The sequence below is a fragment of the Setaria viridis genome, chromosome 9 (genome assembly GCF_005286985.2).
Source record: "Setaria viridis chromosome 9, Setaria_viridis_v4.0, whole genome shotgun sequence".
Classification (NCBI taxonomy): domain Eukaryota; kingdom Viridiplantae; phylum Streptophyta; class Magnoliopsida; order Poales; family Poaceae; genus Setaria; species Setaria viridis.
This window is the reverse complement of record NC_048271.2, coordinates 44,771,234-44,783,865: the sequence shown is the minus strand read 5'-3', so window position 1 is coordinate 44,783,865 and position 12,632 is coordinate 44,771,234. Positions and strand designations below refer to the sequence as shown.

Sequence of the window (12,632 nt, the reverse complement as noted above, 5' to 3'; positions counted from 1 at the left end):
GGTGGCAGTCGACTACTTCACCAAGTGGATCGAAGCTAAGCCATTAGCAAACATAACCTCAAGCTCGGTGCAAAAGTTCTTTTGGCAAAACATCATTTGTAGATTTGGAGTTCCTAGAGAACTAATAGTGGACAATGGCAAGCAATTTGACTGTATTGTTCAAGGAATTCTGTGCAAGTATTGGTACTAAAGTAAAATTTGCCTTGGTATATCATCCGCAATCAAATGGAGCTATAGAAAGAGAAAACAGCATAATCTTTACGAGCATCAAAAAACGGATGCAGAGAAGAAGTCTCGAAGTTAAGGACTCAAAGGCGTGAGAAACGTGACTGCACGAGGGCGTGAGAAGCATTACTACATGAAGGCGTGAGCAACGTGACTACAAGGAAGCGTGAGATGTGTGACTACGTAGAAGAGTTTAATTTGTACATGTTATCCCAAAGAACTTTATGTACCACATATCTTAAGAATGTAGTAGGTGAGGAAGGATATTTACGGTATGTAAAATGACCTTCGAGTCACTATAAAAGGGAAGCCCTACCCGTTGTAAACGAAGACTCGTGATTTTTAAGAGATTGCAAGTATTTTTTCTCATTCCATGTGCTCGAATCCTTTTGAGACCAACAGAGGGACAAACGAAAAACGAGAGGCGTTCGTGTCCAGCTCGGGAAAGTCCAATTTTCAGTAGCTCACCCACAGACGGTCGAAGCCAAAAACCGCATTAGGTAGAATTAACGAAGGATTTGTTTCTTACTTTGATATTAAAAATATTAGGTAGAGATTAGGTGGAGATAGAGATGTCTTCATCTGGTGTTCTTCAACCCGGTTTTTTGTTGGAAGGATTGTGAGGGATAGTATGATGTCATTTTAACACTGCTAACAGCGAGCACCGGTGGGTCTCACTTGTCAGCGTCTTCTATTTCTTTTTTCCTCTTCGTCTTCCTCACGCCGAGTGACGTAGACTCGCGTAGCCGCTCGCCCATCCCGCCTGGCCGTGCTCCCCGCACCTCCGCTTGCCTTTGCACCCACCCACCAACGCCTCCCAGCTGATGTTGCTCCCAGGCTTGAGTTCGCCCACAACAGAGGAGCTTGCACGGCCAGGCTTGAACTTGCCCACAATGGGCCGGAGGAGCTCCAGAATCCTCGCCCTTTCGAAGAAATTTGTCTATCCTGGTGAGTCTCGGCTCAATTAATCCGAATCGAAGCTTCCTTTATCTCCTGCGAACAAGCACGGGAATTGATGTTTTTTGCTCAGAATCCAAGGAGGCACAACGGGGTTGCAAAGGGGCTGCGGTGGTGCTCGAGCTCGAGGCCGCTCGTGCCTGCTCCACCATCTGAGCCTCCTCGCCACCGCCGTCCAAGCTCGCACCGGCCACCTGGTCCTCGTGCCGCGCCAGAGCCCAGCCCCACGCTCACTTGCCGAACGGAGCAGTGACGACATCGACTGGCGGCGAACCTCCCTTGGGACGGCCCCGAGCGCACCTCGGCTAGCGGCAGAGCTCCGCACCGTGCACTCCAACGCCGGGCTTGGTCCTCCCCCACCGCTCCGTGCAACTCACACGCGCTGGCGCCGCTAGCGCGTGCAGCTCCGCTCGTGTGGCTCCGCCCACCCGCTCAACCGCTCCAACTCCTCCTAGTGCCTGCTCGCTTCCGCTCGCTCACACGCCGCACGCGCAAGACGAGCGACGACATCCATCTGGGTCGGAGCGGACCGCTCATTTCGGAGAAATCGTGTCGACCCACATCTACAGGGAATACTCCCTCCAACCTACATGCACTCTCAACCAAACATGGGTTCAAATGGATTGAATCCATCCCAACCCACTTCAACTCTCTATCAAACACATACTAACTATTCCACTTGTAATTCCATGCCATTTATGCAAACATCACCTTAGACAAAGTCTCGTATCCAATGTGGTTCCGCATCAAGTTCCATAAATTGTAATGTGATTCTGTACTGGACCATACGTTCTTTCAAGTCTACGCACGGATTGCAGAAACGCCAGAAACTAAATATTTACAAATTACAGGATAATATAATTTCAGAATTTGCAACACAAACTATTTCCATATGAATGCTTGTAACATCCATGAGATAACATCACACCTTGAAAAAGAAACTCAAGACCTGAAAAAAGCGGACGCATTAATAGATAATAATTTGTCCTCTCTTACACATATATTAAAATTCGTTTTTGCAGACTATTATTATAGATCACTTTATCACTTTGAGATGCACACCGGTAACAAAATGAAATACTCCCTCCGTACATAAGTACGCCAGAACAAGAAAATGTAGTACCTATACAAACCGACTATGTTAACCACGCAATTAGTTTTACTACTACTTTGTGCTACTTCTTCCTTTGTGACCGGGTCAGTCAAGTCAATTTTGGCTATACCTACAACACTGGGGTCTCCGTTTAGTTTGATGTCAAAATTTATCCAAGCTCATTGAACGGCCAAGTTCAAAACTGGAATGACCAAAATGGGTGCTCATGTTTAGCCAATTCTGATTCATCAAATCAAATGAGTAGTAGGCCAAATCCGTGTGAATCCTACACAATTCCGTGGAGCTACGGCAGCCGGTATTTCGTCTTCACAGCGACACTCTATGGATGTGTTTGGTACATTGGATGAACCTGGATCATGACCATTTCATCTAATTTTTTTGGGTGTTTGCTTTAGAATAAATCCTGTTGGTTTAAAGACAGGTAGACATGTCCATCCAATTTCAAGTAATATTCCTCACAGATGCTAGATAGAGTGGTTTAGCCTTTTTTTGTATGAGAGCATCCATCACGTCTAATGGTGATCATTAGTTACATAATTAAATTACTTTTTTTATTGTGAGATTATGGTTGACAAGGGTTGATGTGTTTGATTAATGTATGATTAGTGATAATTAGCATTTTAATGTTAATTAATAATATTACATGACAAGATTAATGCTAACAAGTTAGCTAGCTATTAATATTTTAAAACCAAGACATGTAGCATGGTTAGCTATTCTCATCCTACCACATCTTCATCCCCCAATAAAGCAAAAACTTGGCTTATCCCATCTAAATAATCAAACACACAACTTGAATTTTATACATCCTCGAAAACATGGATGCATGGGATGAGTGGATGACCCCGTCCAACCTTGCCATTGAGCCAACCGCACGCTGCCATGTCGACTGAACAACTGCCAACAGAGTAGCAAGGCCGCAACAACTGCCATGTCGACTGAACGAAAGTGCTGCCGCTGCCAAGATGCGGCAGAAACCCATACACCCGCGCGCCAATCGTAATTGCAAAGACAGAAAAACTAATGTGTCCATTACAAAATAAATTCGATGATAACAGAGATCGAAGGGTAAAGTTTACAGATACTTCATTTCATATTCAGATACTATCTTACAAGTTACAACATGCTGCTGCAAACATGAAGTCTCTGGTTTTAGCCATGAACGAAAGTGTAAAGTTTACAGATACTTCATTTAATTTTCAGTACACCATTACATACACGATCACTATTGCTACGAGTGAAAGAAGATCGATGTGCAGTAGCAGGCATTCAGCAGCGATTCAGAAACTCCCGCATCAAGTTCTTGCGTGTCAGAAAGCAACCTCCGATCTGCCTCCACATCTTCTATTGAAACTAGCCTCCTGTCTCTGAAACTCCCCATCGGCCGTCCTCTTCCTCCCATGGCATGGCACATCGTGGTAGCCGGCTGGCACGGGGACATTCGTGTAGCCGCCACCGTAAGGCATGCCGTAGTACATGTGCATGTAAGGATCACAAGCCCACGGCGTCGCACCGAAGAACGGATCGTAGCAAGCAGGGCCGACGGGGTTCATGTAGCTGTACTGCTCCGGGTAGCCGGCGTGCGCACCGGTTTCCGCCGAGTCCGCCGTAGTCCGCTCCGTTCTTGGCGCGCGCGCCGCCGGAGGTGTCGCGCTCTTGGACGTCGATGACGCGCTCCCTTCGCTGTGCTCCGATCCGGCGTTCGCCGTGACGCGGCTGTGGCTCTCCTGCGAGGCGGCGGCACTCTGCGACGTGGGCTCTGCGTTGCTGCCGGCCGAGCTCTTCCGATTGCTTGTGCCCGCTGATCCGCTGCCGGCGGCACTCGTGGCAAGAAGTTTGGCGATCGTGGCACGCAGCGTAAGATTGGGGATGAGGTCGTCGGCTCGAGACTGCGCGCCACACGCGCACCTGGACTTGGCGGCGATCTGGCCCCTGATGCACGCGTTGCAGAAGCTGCCGAAGCAGCACCTGGAGGCCACTACAGCGTCGGCCATCACCTTGTTGCAGATCTTGCAGTGGAGCTCCGGCGGGACCCCGTCGTCGAGGCTCGTGGACACTGGCGACGGAGTAGGCAGATTGGTGTTGGACGACACCCTTCCCAGGTCGTATCTTGGATCGCCATTGGTGGGGCAGTGCTGGATGAAGTGCCCCGGGACGCGGCACCTGTGGCACACGTACCCAGCCGGCGGCGCCGCCCTCCCCTCGAGACCGCCACGGTGACCGTAGCAACGCCCTCCTTGACACGGGTGGTGGCCTTCCCACTTGAGCTCCGCGGCGTCGATGACGGCGCTGATGGCCCTGGTCTCGTCGTCTTCGGCGCTCGAACTCGATGTCACGGCGGAATCCGACGGCGTGCCACCACGTGTCGTCGCTTCAGGTGGCGGCGGCGGGGATGAGGCGACGGTGATGGCCTCGGCGGGGGGCCCGGCGACCCGGCGCACCAGCACCGTCGAGCTGCGGGGGATAAGCGCGCTGCCGTCCGTGTACTCCTCGCCCGTCCGCTCGTCGTACAGCGCCACGGTCTCCCTCGGCCCACGGCCGCGCGTCCGGCCATGGCCGTGGCGGGCGGTCCTCAGGATGAGGTTCTTGAGGTCGGCGACGGAGACAGAGGGCGCCGCCACGGGCACGGAGAACGTCTGGACGCCGCTCTTGTACCGGTAATACACGGCCATGGTTTCGGTCAGCGGCACGACGCGGAGACTGGTTCGGCGGCGGAGAGAGCTCCTTGCCTTCTACCCTCGCTGCGAGCCGCTCGGCGACGTGACTTTGGTCGCGGTTTGTGGCGAGAGATGACGCCGGGGTGAGAGAACTATATATATCGTCGCTCTACGCGAGTCGGATTTGCCACACCGACTCGAATTAGAATCGTCGCACCGAGTCGGATTCAGTTAAACCTGCCAGCTCCCCCTCTCACCATTTTCCTTTCCTTTTTCTCTTTCTTTTTCGCCTGAGCAGATAGGCTTCCGCCGTTGTTGGTGATTGGAGTTGGAGTTCGTTGCAAGGTTCTCTCTCCCGGCCTACGGATGACGGATGGCAAGAGCGCCAGGCCGGTGAAGTGCAGCTGGTCGATCTCGGAACGGCGCGATCTGTAGGTTCATTCTTACTAAATCCTTTCCAATTGTTTTTTTTTCTAACTCCTCATACAGCATTTCATTTCTTTTTTTCAATCTGTGGGTACAGCAAGGAATAGATTGTCCGTCTATCTTTTCTTGGAACAGTGGATGTAAGCTTCACTACTTGGTACCATTATTCGGTTTTTTTCTCAGTTGAATTCCAACATTCGTCAAAACTAGAAACTATGGTCTTATGGGTGCTTGATAGCGCAAGGTCAATCATGTGAGATTGTCTGCTATGACCATCATCATAGCAGGAGCTGCCCACTATGGTTGTTTGATAGTGTGCTCTGAAAATACCCGTTCCATGTTTAAGCTTTGCAAACCTCCATGGATACTAAACATCATCTGAGCAGTTGAGCTGTGTCAAAATAAAATACATTAGAGATTATCACAGGTCGTGAATGATTTAGATAGAATGTTATTCTACTAAGTTATATGCTTCTGAGTTATTGCATTTTAACCCAGAACTGGGGTGATTTATTGTTTCTCTCAAGTACAGTATCCTACATTAAGCGTAGGAAACTCATAATTTTCAGTACAGAAAGAGATGCTGATAACCTCATCCACATTGTTTGAATAAAGAACACAAGCATAGCTCTGCAACTGTATGTTTTTCCTTCTTAAAAGTTCCCTCGTATTTAGTCTTTCCTTTAATAGTAGCCTAAAAAAAGATCCTACGCTTTAACTGACAAGGATCGTTCCAAAGCCAAGAGTAAGCAGGATGGATGTTCATGTGCCCTTTCATGATTCTGTAGGCTTTGCCAGAACTGTACCAGCCGGTTTCCTAAATATATGATGAAGAATCCTGAGTCGAGAGATTGTAAGGAATCGATACTATTAGCTGGCATAGAGAGCTGTCCAAACGCTTCATTGGATAAAGGCAATTAAGTGAAAAGAGAATGGAAGTCATTATTCTTATGTTGGAGCTCAATAAATCTTCAGATTGGTGACGATGTTTCAGGATATGCAAACCTACAGTCCCTCAAGATGCAAATTGCACAGCTCTTCTTCATGGAAGTCATTATTCTTATGTATTGGAGTATTTGGTCGAGCAGAAAAGGATTCATCTTCGACAATCACGACATAACAATCTCGAGATGCAGAGAAATTTTCAAGAAGGAAATGGCCATCGATATCCATAGGGCTAAGAAGTAATATTTCCCTGCCATAGGACAACGGATGGAGGCAATGTTGTAACTTTTCTCTTCTGTTTTTCTTTGCTTTGTACCTTAACGCTTTTATTTAATATATCAAATCAGTAGGGGCTTTGCCGCTTCTGTTTCATCAAAAAGTGATCAGTGCGTGGACTGCAGTCAGCTATGGTTGATAGGTACAATTAGTTCCCAGCTTTAGTGGTGAATATTTGATGATGACAGTTTCTCCTGTATATTCAAGCATTGTGTCCTATGTTGGCGGTGGCAGCACTTGCATTCAGTCGACGTGGCAGCTGTAGTGGCCTTGCTACTGCGTGATGCTCAAGGTGTGTTTGGTTCATTACCCATGTTGGACATGGTCATTCACTCATTCCATCCATGTTTTCAAGGATATTCAAGTTGTTGTTTGATGGCTGTCAAGATGTCAAAGCAGTCCCCCTGCATATTAGAGTGGACATTTAAAAAACCCCAACTTTGTTCAGCGAAACTGCACCTAATTAAGAAATAAGTGCTCTGAAGTTTCCTCCACTAATGCCAGCTCCATACTCTTCCTTCTGAGTACGTTCCTTGTGCTTAGTCTGTCTTTGAGTAATAACCAGAAAAAGATCTTGTGTTTATGTTGGCAAAATGATACCCATATCCATTTGGAGGACTGGACTTCTGCATGGCCAATGATGTGTTTGTATGCTCGTCTCGATGAGAACTGGTCAGTGCCCCAAATGTATGTCGATATGTCTGTCTCTTGGGTCAGCTCCAACTGTTGTAATTCCTGCTATAGCGATCGAAGCTCAACAAAAGATTCCACGGACAGTGGCAAATGAAATAGCCTGCTGATTGGATTCGTGCTCTTTGCTTTGATTATTGCCATACTTGTATCTTTGGCAAAAGAGTAGAGATGAAGACGTTCAATCTTTGCTACTGTGCCATTCCAAAGATCACCGAACCGGGTTCTTTTAAAATTGGTTAAAGTTGGTTGGCCACGTCCACCTATCTTAAACCAACTCACCCTAAAAAATTAGATGAGACGGTCTGATCTATTCAGATTCACTCTATCAAAGCAAACACACCCACAGTGTCTCTGCGAGCACGAAGACAACATCAGCAAGAATCGTGGGCTCTTGGATCCTTCTCCAACTCCATGAGATCGTTTGGGCTTCACACCGGATTATTGTCCAAGATAAGGACTGAGTGAGCCAAAATTTGCCAAAGAGAAAACTTGGCCGGCCAATGAGTTTGGCTAAATTTTGGCATCAAACTGGACGGAGACCAAAATGATTATAATTGTATAGGTACAGTCAAAATTGGCTTGACTAGTCACAAACCAAATATGCCCTTAGAATTTACTGATGAACATGCATGCATGACGGTTAGCCCGTATATTTACTAGAACATCATACACAATCCTAATATTTTTGTAGTGTTTTGTGCACACTCCTACGTGGAGGCTAGAAAGCACACGTCAGCACCGGCTAGTGACTCCCGTTCATTTGTTTGCCTCCTAAATTATATAAGCTGAATTATAGTCCAAGAGTAATAGGTTAAATGACTATCTTAGGATCACAAATAATCTGAAATAAGTTGCCGAAGAGTAACTTATTTGAGATTATTTGTGATCTTATAGTGGCCCTCAAGTGTTCTTTTACTATAATATACCTAATCCATAATCTAGATTATATAATCTATATGGATTATAATCTGAAAACAAACATGGTTTTTAATGAAGCTGGTGGTCTCCGCGTTTCCATCGTCCTTGTGTAAGCATGCCGGCGACCAGTCTCCCGGTCGACGTGTTCCCCGCAATGGACGGATGGTCATCGGAGAAATTACCCAGGCATTGCCTGACCCTGACCCGAAGACCACAAGGTCAAAGGCCATGCGCGCGCACGGTGCCTGCGTCACCGCGATGACGACCTGCGTGTGTGCAGTGACCGGCAATGTTTGGTAGCTAGACTGGTGGCATGGTATCCTTTCCTCCGTCCCCTGGGTATCCATCGGCGACGACGGCGAGTCCACTGCCCCGGGCTCCACTCCCATGCTTTAGCAGTTTAGCTCCTTCCGTGCACCTTCCCCCGCGCTCTTTTCAACCTTTTCACACCACTTTTCCCCTCCGCGATAACCATGGCGTAGGGAGTAACCCAACGACAATAATCCCACAGTTAATAAGAACCACAAGTTTAGTTACTCGCATTTTTTGCCCCACCAAGCTAGCTCTAGCGGGAGGAGAGTGTGCGCGTGTAGGTTACCTTAACCTTATTAGCCGTGCGCCACGAGATCGACATGAGCAGGAGGCTCTAGCTTAGGGTGGATGGCGTCGTCGTTGGGCAGGGACGTGCCGGCGGAGAGGACGGCCGCGGTGGCGAACGACCTGGTCGAGGCGCGGGACGGCGCGGCGACGCTCAGGGTCTTCTTGCTGCAGCTGGACGACCACCGCGCGCCGTGGGCGCAGCGGGTGGTGGACGGCGTCCTCGACAGGCTGTCGAGCGCGATGTCGGCGCTGGACGACGTCAGCGACGCGGCGGCGGGAAGACGGAGCCCGGCCGCCGGCGGGTCCGGGTCCGGCGGCGCCGCGAGGCCGCAGCAGTCGGTGAGCTCCAGCGGGAACACGAGGAAACGCAGCTTCGTCAGCAGAAGGTGAGGAGCACCTAATGAATCTATAGCTTAGCAAAAAATTTCAGGTCATATGCATGTCATGCTTCTGATTCTTTTGTTCTACTTCTGCCTATGCTTCACCAGCAGATCACAGCGTCCCTCTGACAAGAAGATCACTGCCACGCTGGAAGACGGCCACGTATGGCGCAAATATGGGCAGAAAGAGATCCAGAATTCATCCTATCCCAGGTGCATATACTTGTTGCTTATAGAGTTCTGATCAATCGGTATGTTCGAGTTTCGCCGTAAAACGTAGTATGCATGCGTGAGTGCGTGTGCAGGAGTTACTACAGGTGCACGCACAGGTCAGACCAAGGCTGCAACGCCAAGCGGCAGGTGCAGGTCTGCGAGGCCGACCCCTCCAAGTTCGTCGTCACCTACTACGGCGACCACACCTGCAGGGACCCCTCCACGATCCCGCTCGTCGTCCCCGCGGCCGGCGCGGCGCCAGACTGCGCCAACAACCTCATCAACTTCGGCACCAGCGGCACCAACAACAACGCAGCCGCCAGCACCACCGGCGCTTCTTCTTCCCAGTACTTGGCGATGGGCGGGAGCGCCGCTGATCAGCTCTCCACGTCGTGGTGCGCCAGCGACGACGTGTTCAGCTCGTCGGCCGGCTCCTTCATGCAGGTGGATGAGCTGATCGGCGCCGTCGTGGGCTCAGCCGGGGTGACGTCGACGGCGACGGTGGGGTCGTCGGCGCTGGACCGCGGCGGGCACGGTGGCATGGGCATGGCGGGCGGCGGCGGAGGCACCGCCAGCTTCCCGCCGTCTCCGAACGGCCTCGGGTCGTTCGTAGTGGGCTCGTACGACGACGACTTGTTTCCGATGGATCCTTAGTAAGCAATTTAAGGGCATTGCCCATGAAAGTGAAAGGCATGAACCAGTAATTCGGCATGGTGCTTCTTAAAGCACCTAGCATGGTAATAAGGCCTGGCGTGTATATAAACTTGTGCCATCATGAATCTTTTTTTTTTTGAGAGGCGCCATCTTGAATCTTGATGGGATTGGGATCCCATCTCTCTCCAAAATAGAAGTTAAAAAAAAGAACCGTTGGAAAAAGTTTAGGGGTAGGAAGGGGGAGGATAAGGAAACTCGCCCATGACTCCGACTCACGATGCCCACCTCGCGCCTTGATCAGAGGCGCAACCGATTGTGGTTGCGGCCCCAGATCGCGCAGCGCCATAATAAAAGGGGTAGCGGGGGGTTTTGAGTTAGGCCAATGCATGCAAAACCCTACGCACACCCCAACACGCCAACCGATCCTTGGCGGCGCTGGAGCCATTTGAAGGCCGCTGCCGCTTCACCGTCGTCATCCCCGGACAGACAAGGTAGAGACCCGAAGGACGACGCGATCTCCTACGTGCTACCCCAACACTGGCGTCCCCTTCACCAGCCACTACCCTGACTGAGATGGTCGGCTCGTCGCACAACGTTGCCGCCAGTTGATTATGCAACTTATTTACTAAGATGTGTTCATATTCTAGATGTTAAGATCCTGGTTTTAGTTAATCTAAGTAATGTAGATTCCTACATTTGGTATCAGTTAAGCCAATTGCATCTAGACATGGACTCTAAGGCTGCTAAGATTGATTCTTAAGGCTGTGTAGATTGATTCTTAGTGTGCAATTGAGTCAAATTGTACTGTTTTCTATGCCCTTTAGTCTACACGGTGGTTTTCTAGAGCAATTTGCTAAGCTATTAGGCTTGATCTACTTCGGTTACAAGTCAATGTTCAAGTTTTAATTCATTAACTTGATCTGTTAAGTCAAAATTAGTGCCGAATTAGATCTCAGTTAGCCTAATCGTGTCCATCAGTTAGCAGATTTGGCTCTAATTAAGGTCAATTTCATGTTTAAGTTAAGTAATTAAGGTTGAGGTCTACTGTTTTATCCCAATTCCGCACTGTCAATACTCAAACAAGCACAATCAGCTCTCAATTTGCAAAAATTGAATGCGCATCAGCATTTAAAAGGAGAGGAATTGGGCAAATCTTGTAAAATTAAGTCAAAACACCAAAATTTTCCCAAAATTCCCAAATCAGAAGAACCCTAACCCTAAGAATAAGGTTAGAGGACGCACCTCCATGAGAATCGACGGGCATGGCCATCGACGAACACCTCCCGACCGGCTCATCAGTAGGGCGCATGCACGACGCCAGTACCGCTGTGCACGTCCACCCGCCGCAGCCGCACTGGCACGCCTCCGGCCTCCGTCCTGAGCACCCGTGGACTTCAGCTCGTCCCGCGGGCGTCCTCCAGCACGACCTAGCACGGCAAGTCATCAGCTCGACTCGCCGTGCATAGCCGTCAATGCGCTTGCCTCAGATGCGTCCGCCTCGCCATTCATGCACCACTCCCGGAGCCCCTTGACGGCGCCGCGCACGACTTGGTCGCACGCAGGCGCCGGTGAGAGAGCCCGAGGCGGAGCCGGGCAAGAGCAGCGCGTTGATGGATGCCGGCGGCGTGACTCAGGAGAAAAGAGGGGAGGCTAAGGCGGAGAGGTTGCGGGAGAGGAAAGACAAATGGCGCTAGGGTTTCGGGCGAACAACGCCAATGCGGTTGTGATCCGCCGAAACACGCGCTCGAGCGTCGGATCAGATCGACGATCACGATGCAGGCGGCTACGGTCGCTAGGCTGAATTGGTAGCCCGTTCATTGGTTACTGGGCCCCGAGTCCAAGCAGAAAGAGCGCGCGTGCGGGCCGATTCAGGAGCCCAAGCATTAGCTGCTGGGCTTAAGGCCCCGACTGGCGCAGGCCGGGCCGTAAGCTGGACTTGGGACGGAGCATCGGGCTGGCTTTGTATTTTAAAGAAAAATCGCGCTCACATGGGCCGCTGGCAGGCCGAGCTGGGCCGTTTTGCTCGGGCTAAGCTGAGATGAGCCGCTAAGATTTTTGGCCGAGGCAAAAATGGGCCACCGCAGGCCGATTCGAAGCCTGGGCCATTAGTTGTGCTACTTAAGTTGGGCCATGTGCACCTAGGCTGTTTTGGGCTAATATGGGGAGGTAGCTGCGGACTAAATTTTGAGTCTGGGCTAGTTTATGTTCTGCTAGCCCATCCGTAGCTTATCCTTTAATTTTTTTTCCTGACCCCTTATTTTAGTTGTTTTAATTGTGCTAATTAATTTCTAAGTTGTGCATAATTAAACTAATTTGAAGAGATGAAATTCTAAGTAAATAGAACTAACATGAAATTTATTCAGAATTATTTCATGTTTATTTGAGCACATAATTAATTTCTGACCAACGTTATTATTAATTGGTTGTCCATAAATATTGTTACTTAAGCTTTAAGTTATTTTACTTCTGCCCAACGGTGACGCAAAATTAATTCATGTCATTTTTCTTTTGCTTCTACCCAATAGTGATGCAAAGTTGTTTATTTATATTTTTAATCGAGCCAACACAGATTAA

The 12,632-nt window shown here is 49.4% G+C and overlaps 2 protein-coding genes across 3 annotated transcripts; one reads left to right on the top strand and one right to left on the bottom strand.

The window, feature by feature from the left end:
- Positions 1–3,606: 3,606 nt before the first annotated feature.
- On the bottom strand, positions 3,607–5,594 carry LOC117835721 (E3 ubiquitin ligase PQT3-like). The gene has a single exon (XM_034715056.2). The coding sequence runs from the start codon at positions 4,966–4,968 to the stop codon at positions 3,607–3,609; it is 1,362 nt and encodes a 453-aa protein (XP_034570947.1). The 5' UTR covers positions 4,969–5,594.
- Positions 5,595–8,408: 2,814 nt separating this feature from the next.
- LOC117839933 (transcription factor WRKY45-1) lies at positions 8,409–10,196 on the top strand. 2 transcript variants are annotated; one of them, XM_034720371.2, is made up of 3 exons: positions 8,409–9,197; positions 9,300–9,404; positions 9,497–10,196. In XM_034720371.2, the coding sequence occupies exons 1-3, from the start codon at positions 8,872–8,874 to the stop codon at positions 10,056–10,058; spliced, it is 993 nt and encodes a 330-aa protein (XP_034576262.1). In that variant the 5' UTR covers positions 8,409–8,871; the 3' UTR covers positions 10,059–10,196. The 2 variants fall into 2 exon arrangements, with proteins under 2 accessions (XP_034576262.1, XP_034576263.1); XM_034720372.2 differs by having other exon boundaries at positions 8,411–9,197; positions 9,303–9,404.
- The last annotated feature ends 2,436 nt before the right edge of the window (positions 10,197–12,632 follow it).

Coding starts and splice junctions, on each gene's coding strand:
- LOC117839933 (XM_034720371.2), top strand. CDS start 8,872: ATGGCGTCGTCGTTGGGCAGGGACGTGCCGGCGGAGAGGACGGCCGCG. Junction 9,198..9,299: donor CGCAGCTTCGTCAGCAGAAG/GTGAGGAGCACC, acceptor ATGCTTCACCAG/CAGATCACAGCGTCCCTCTG. Junction 9,405..9,496: donor CAGAATTCATCCTATCCCAG/GTGCATATACTT, acceptor GTGCGTGTGCAG/GAGTTACTACAGGTGCACGC.
- LOC117835721 (XM_034715056.2), bottom strand. CDS start 4,968: ATGGCCGTGTATTACCGGTACAAGAGCGGCGTCCAGACGTTCTCCGTG.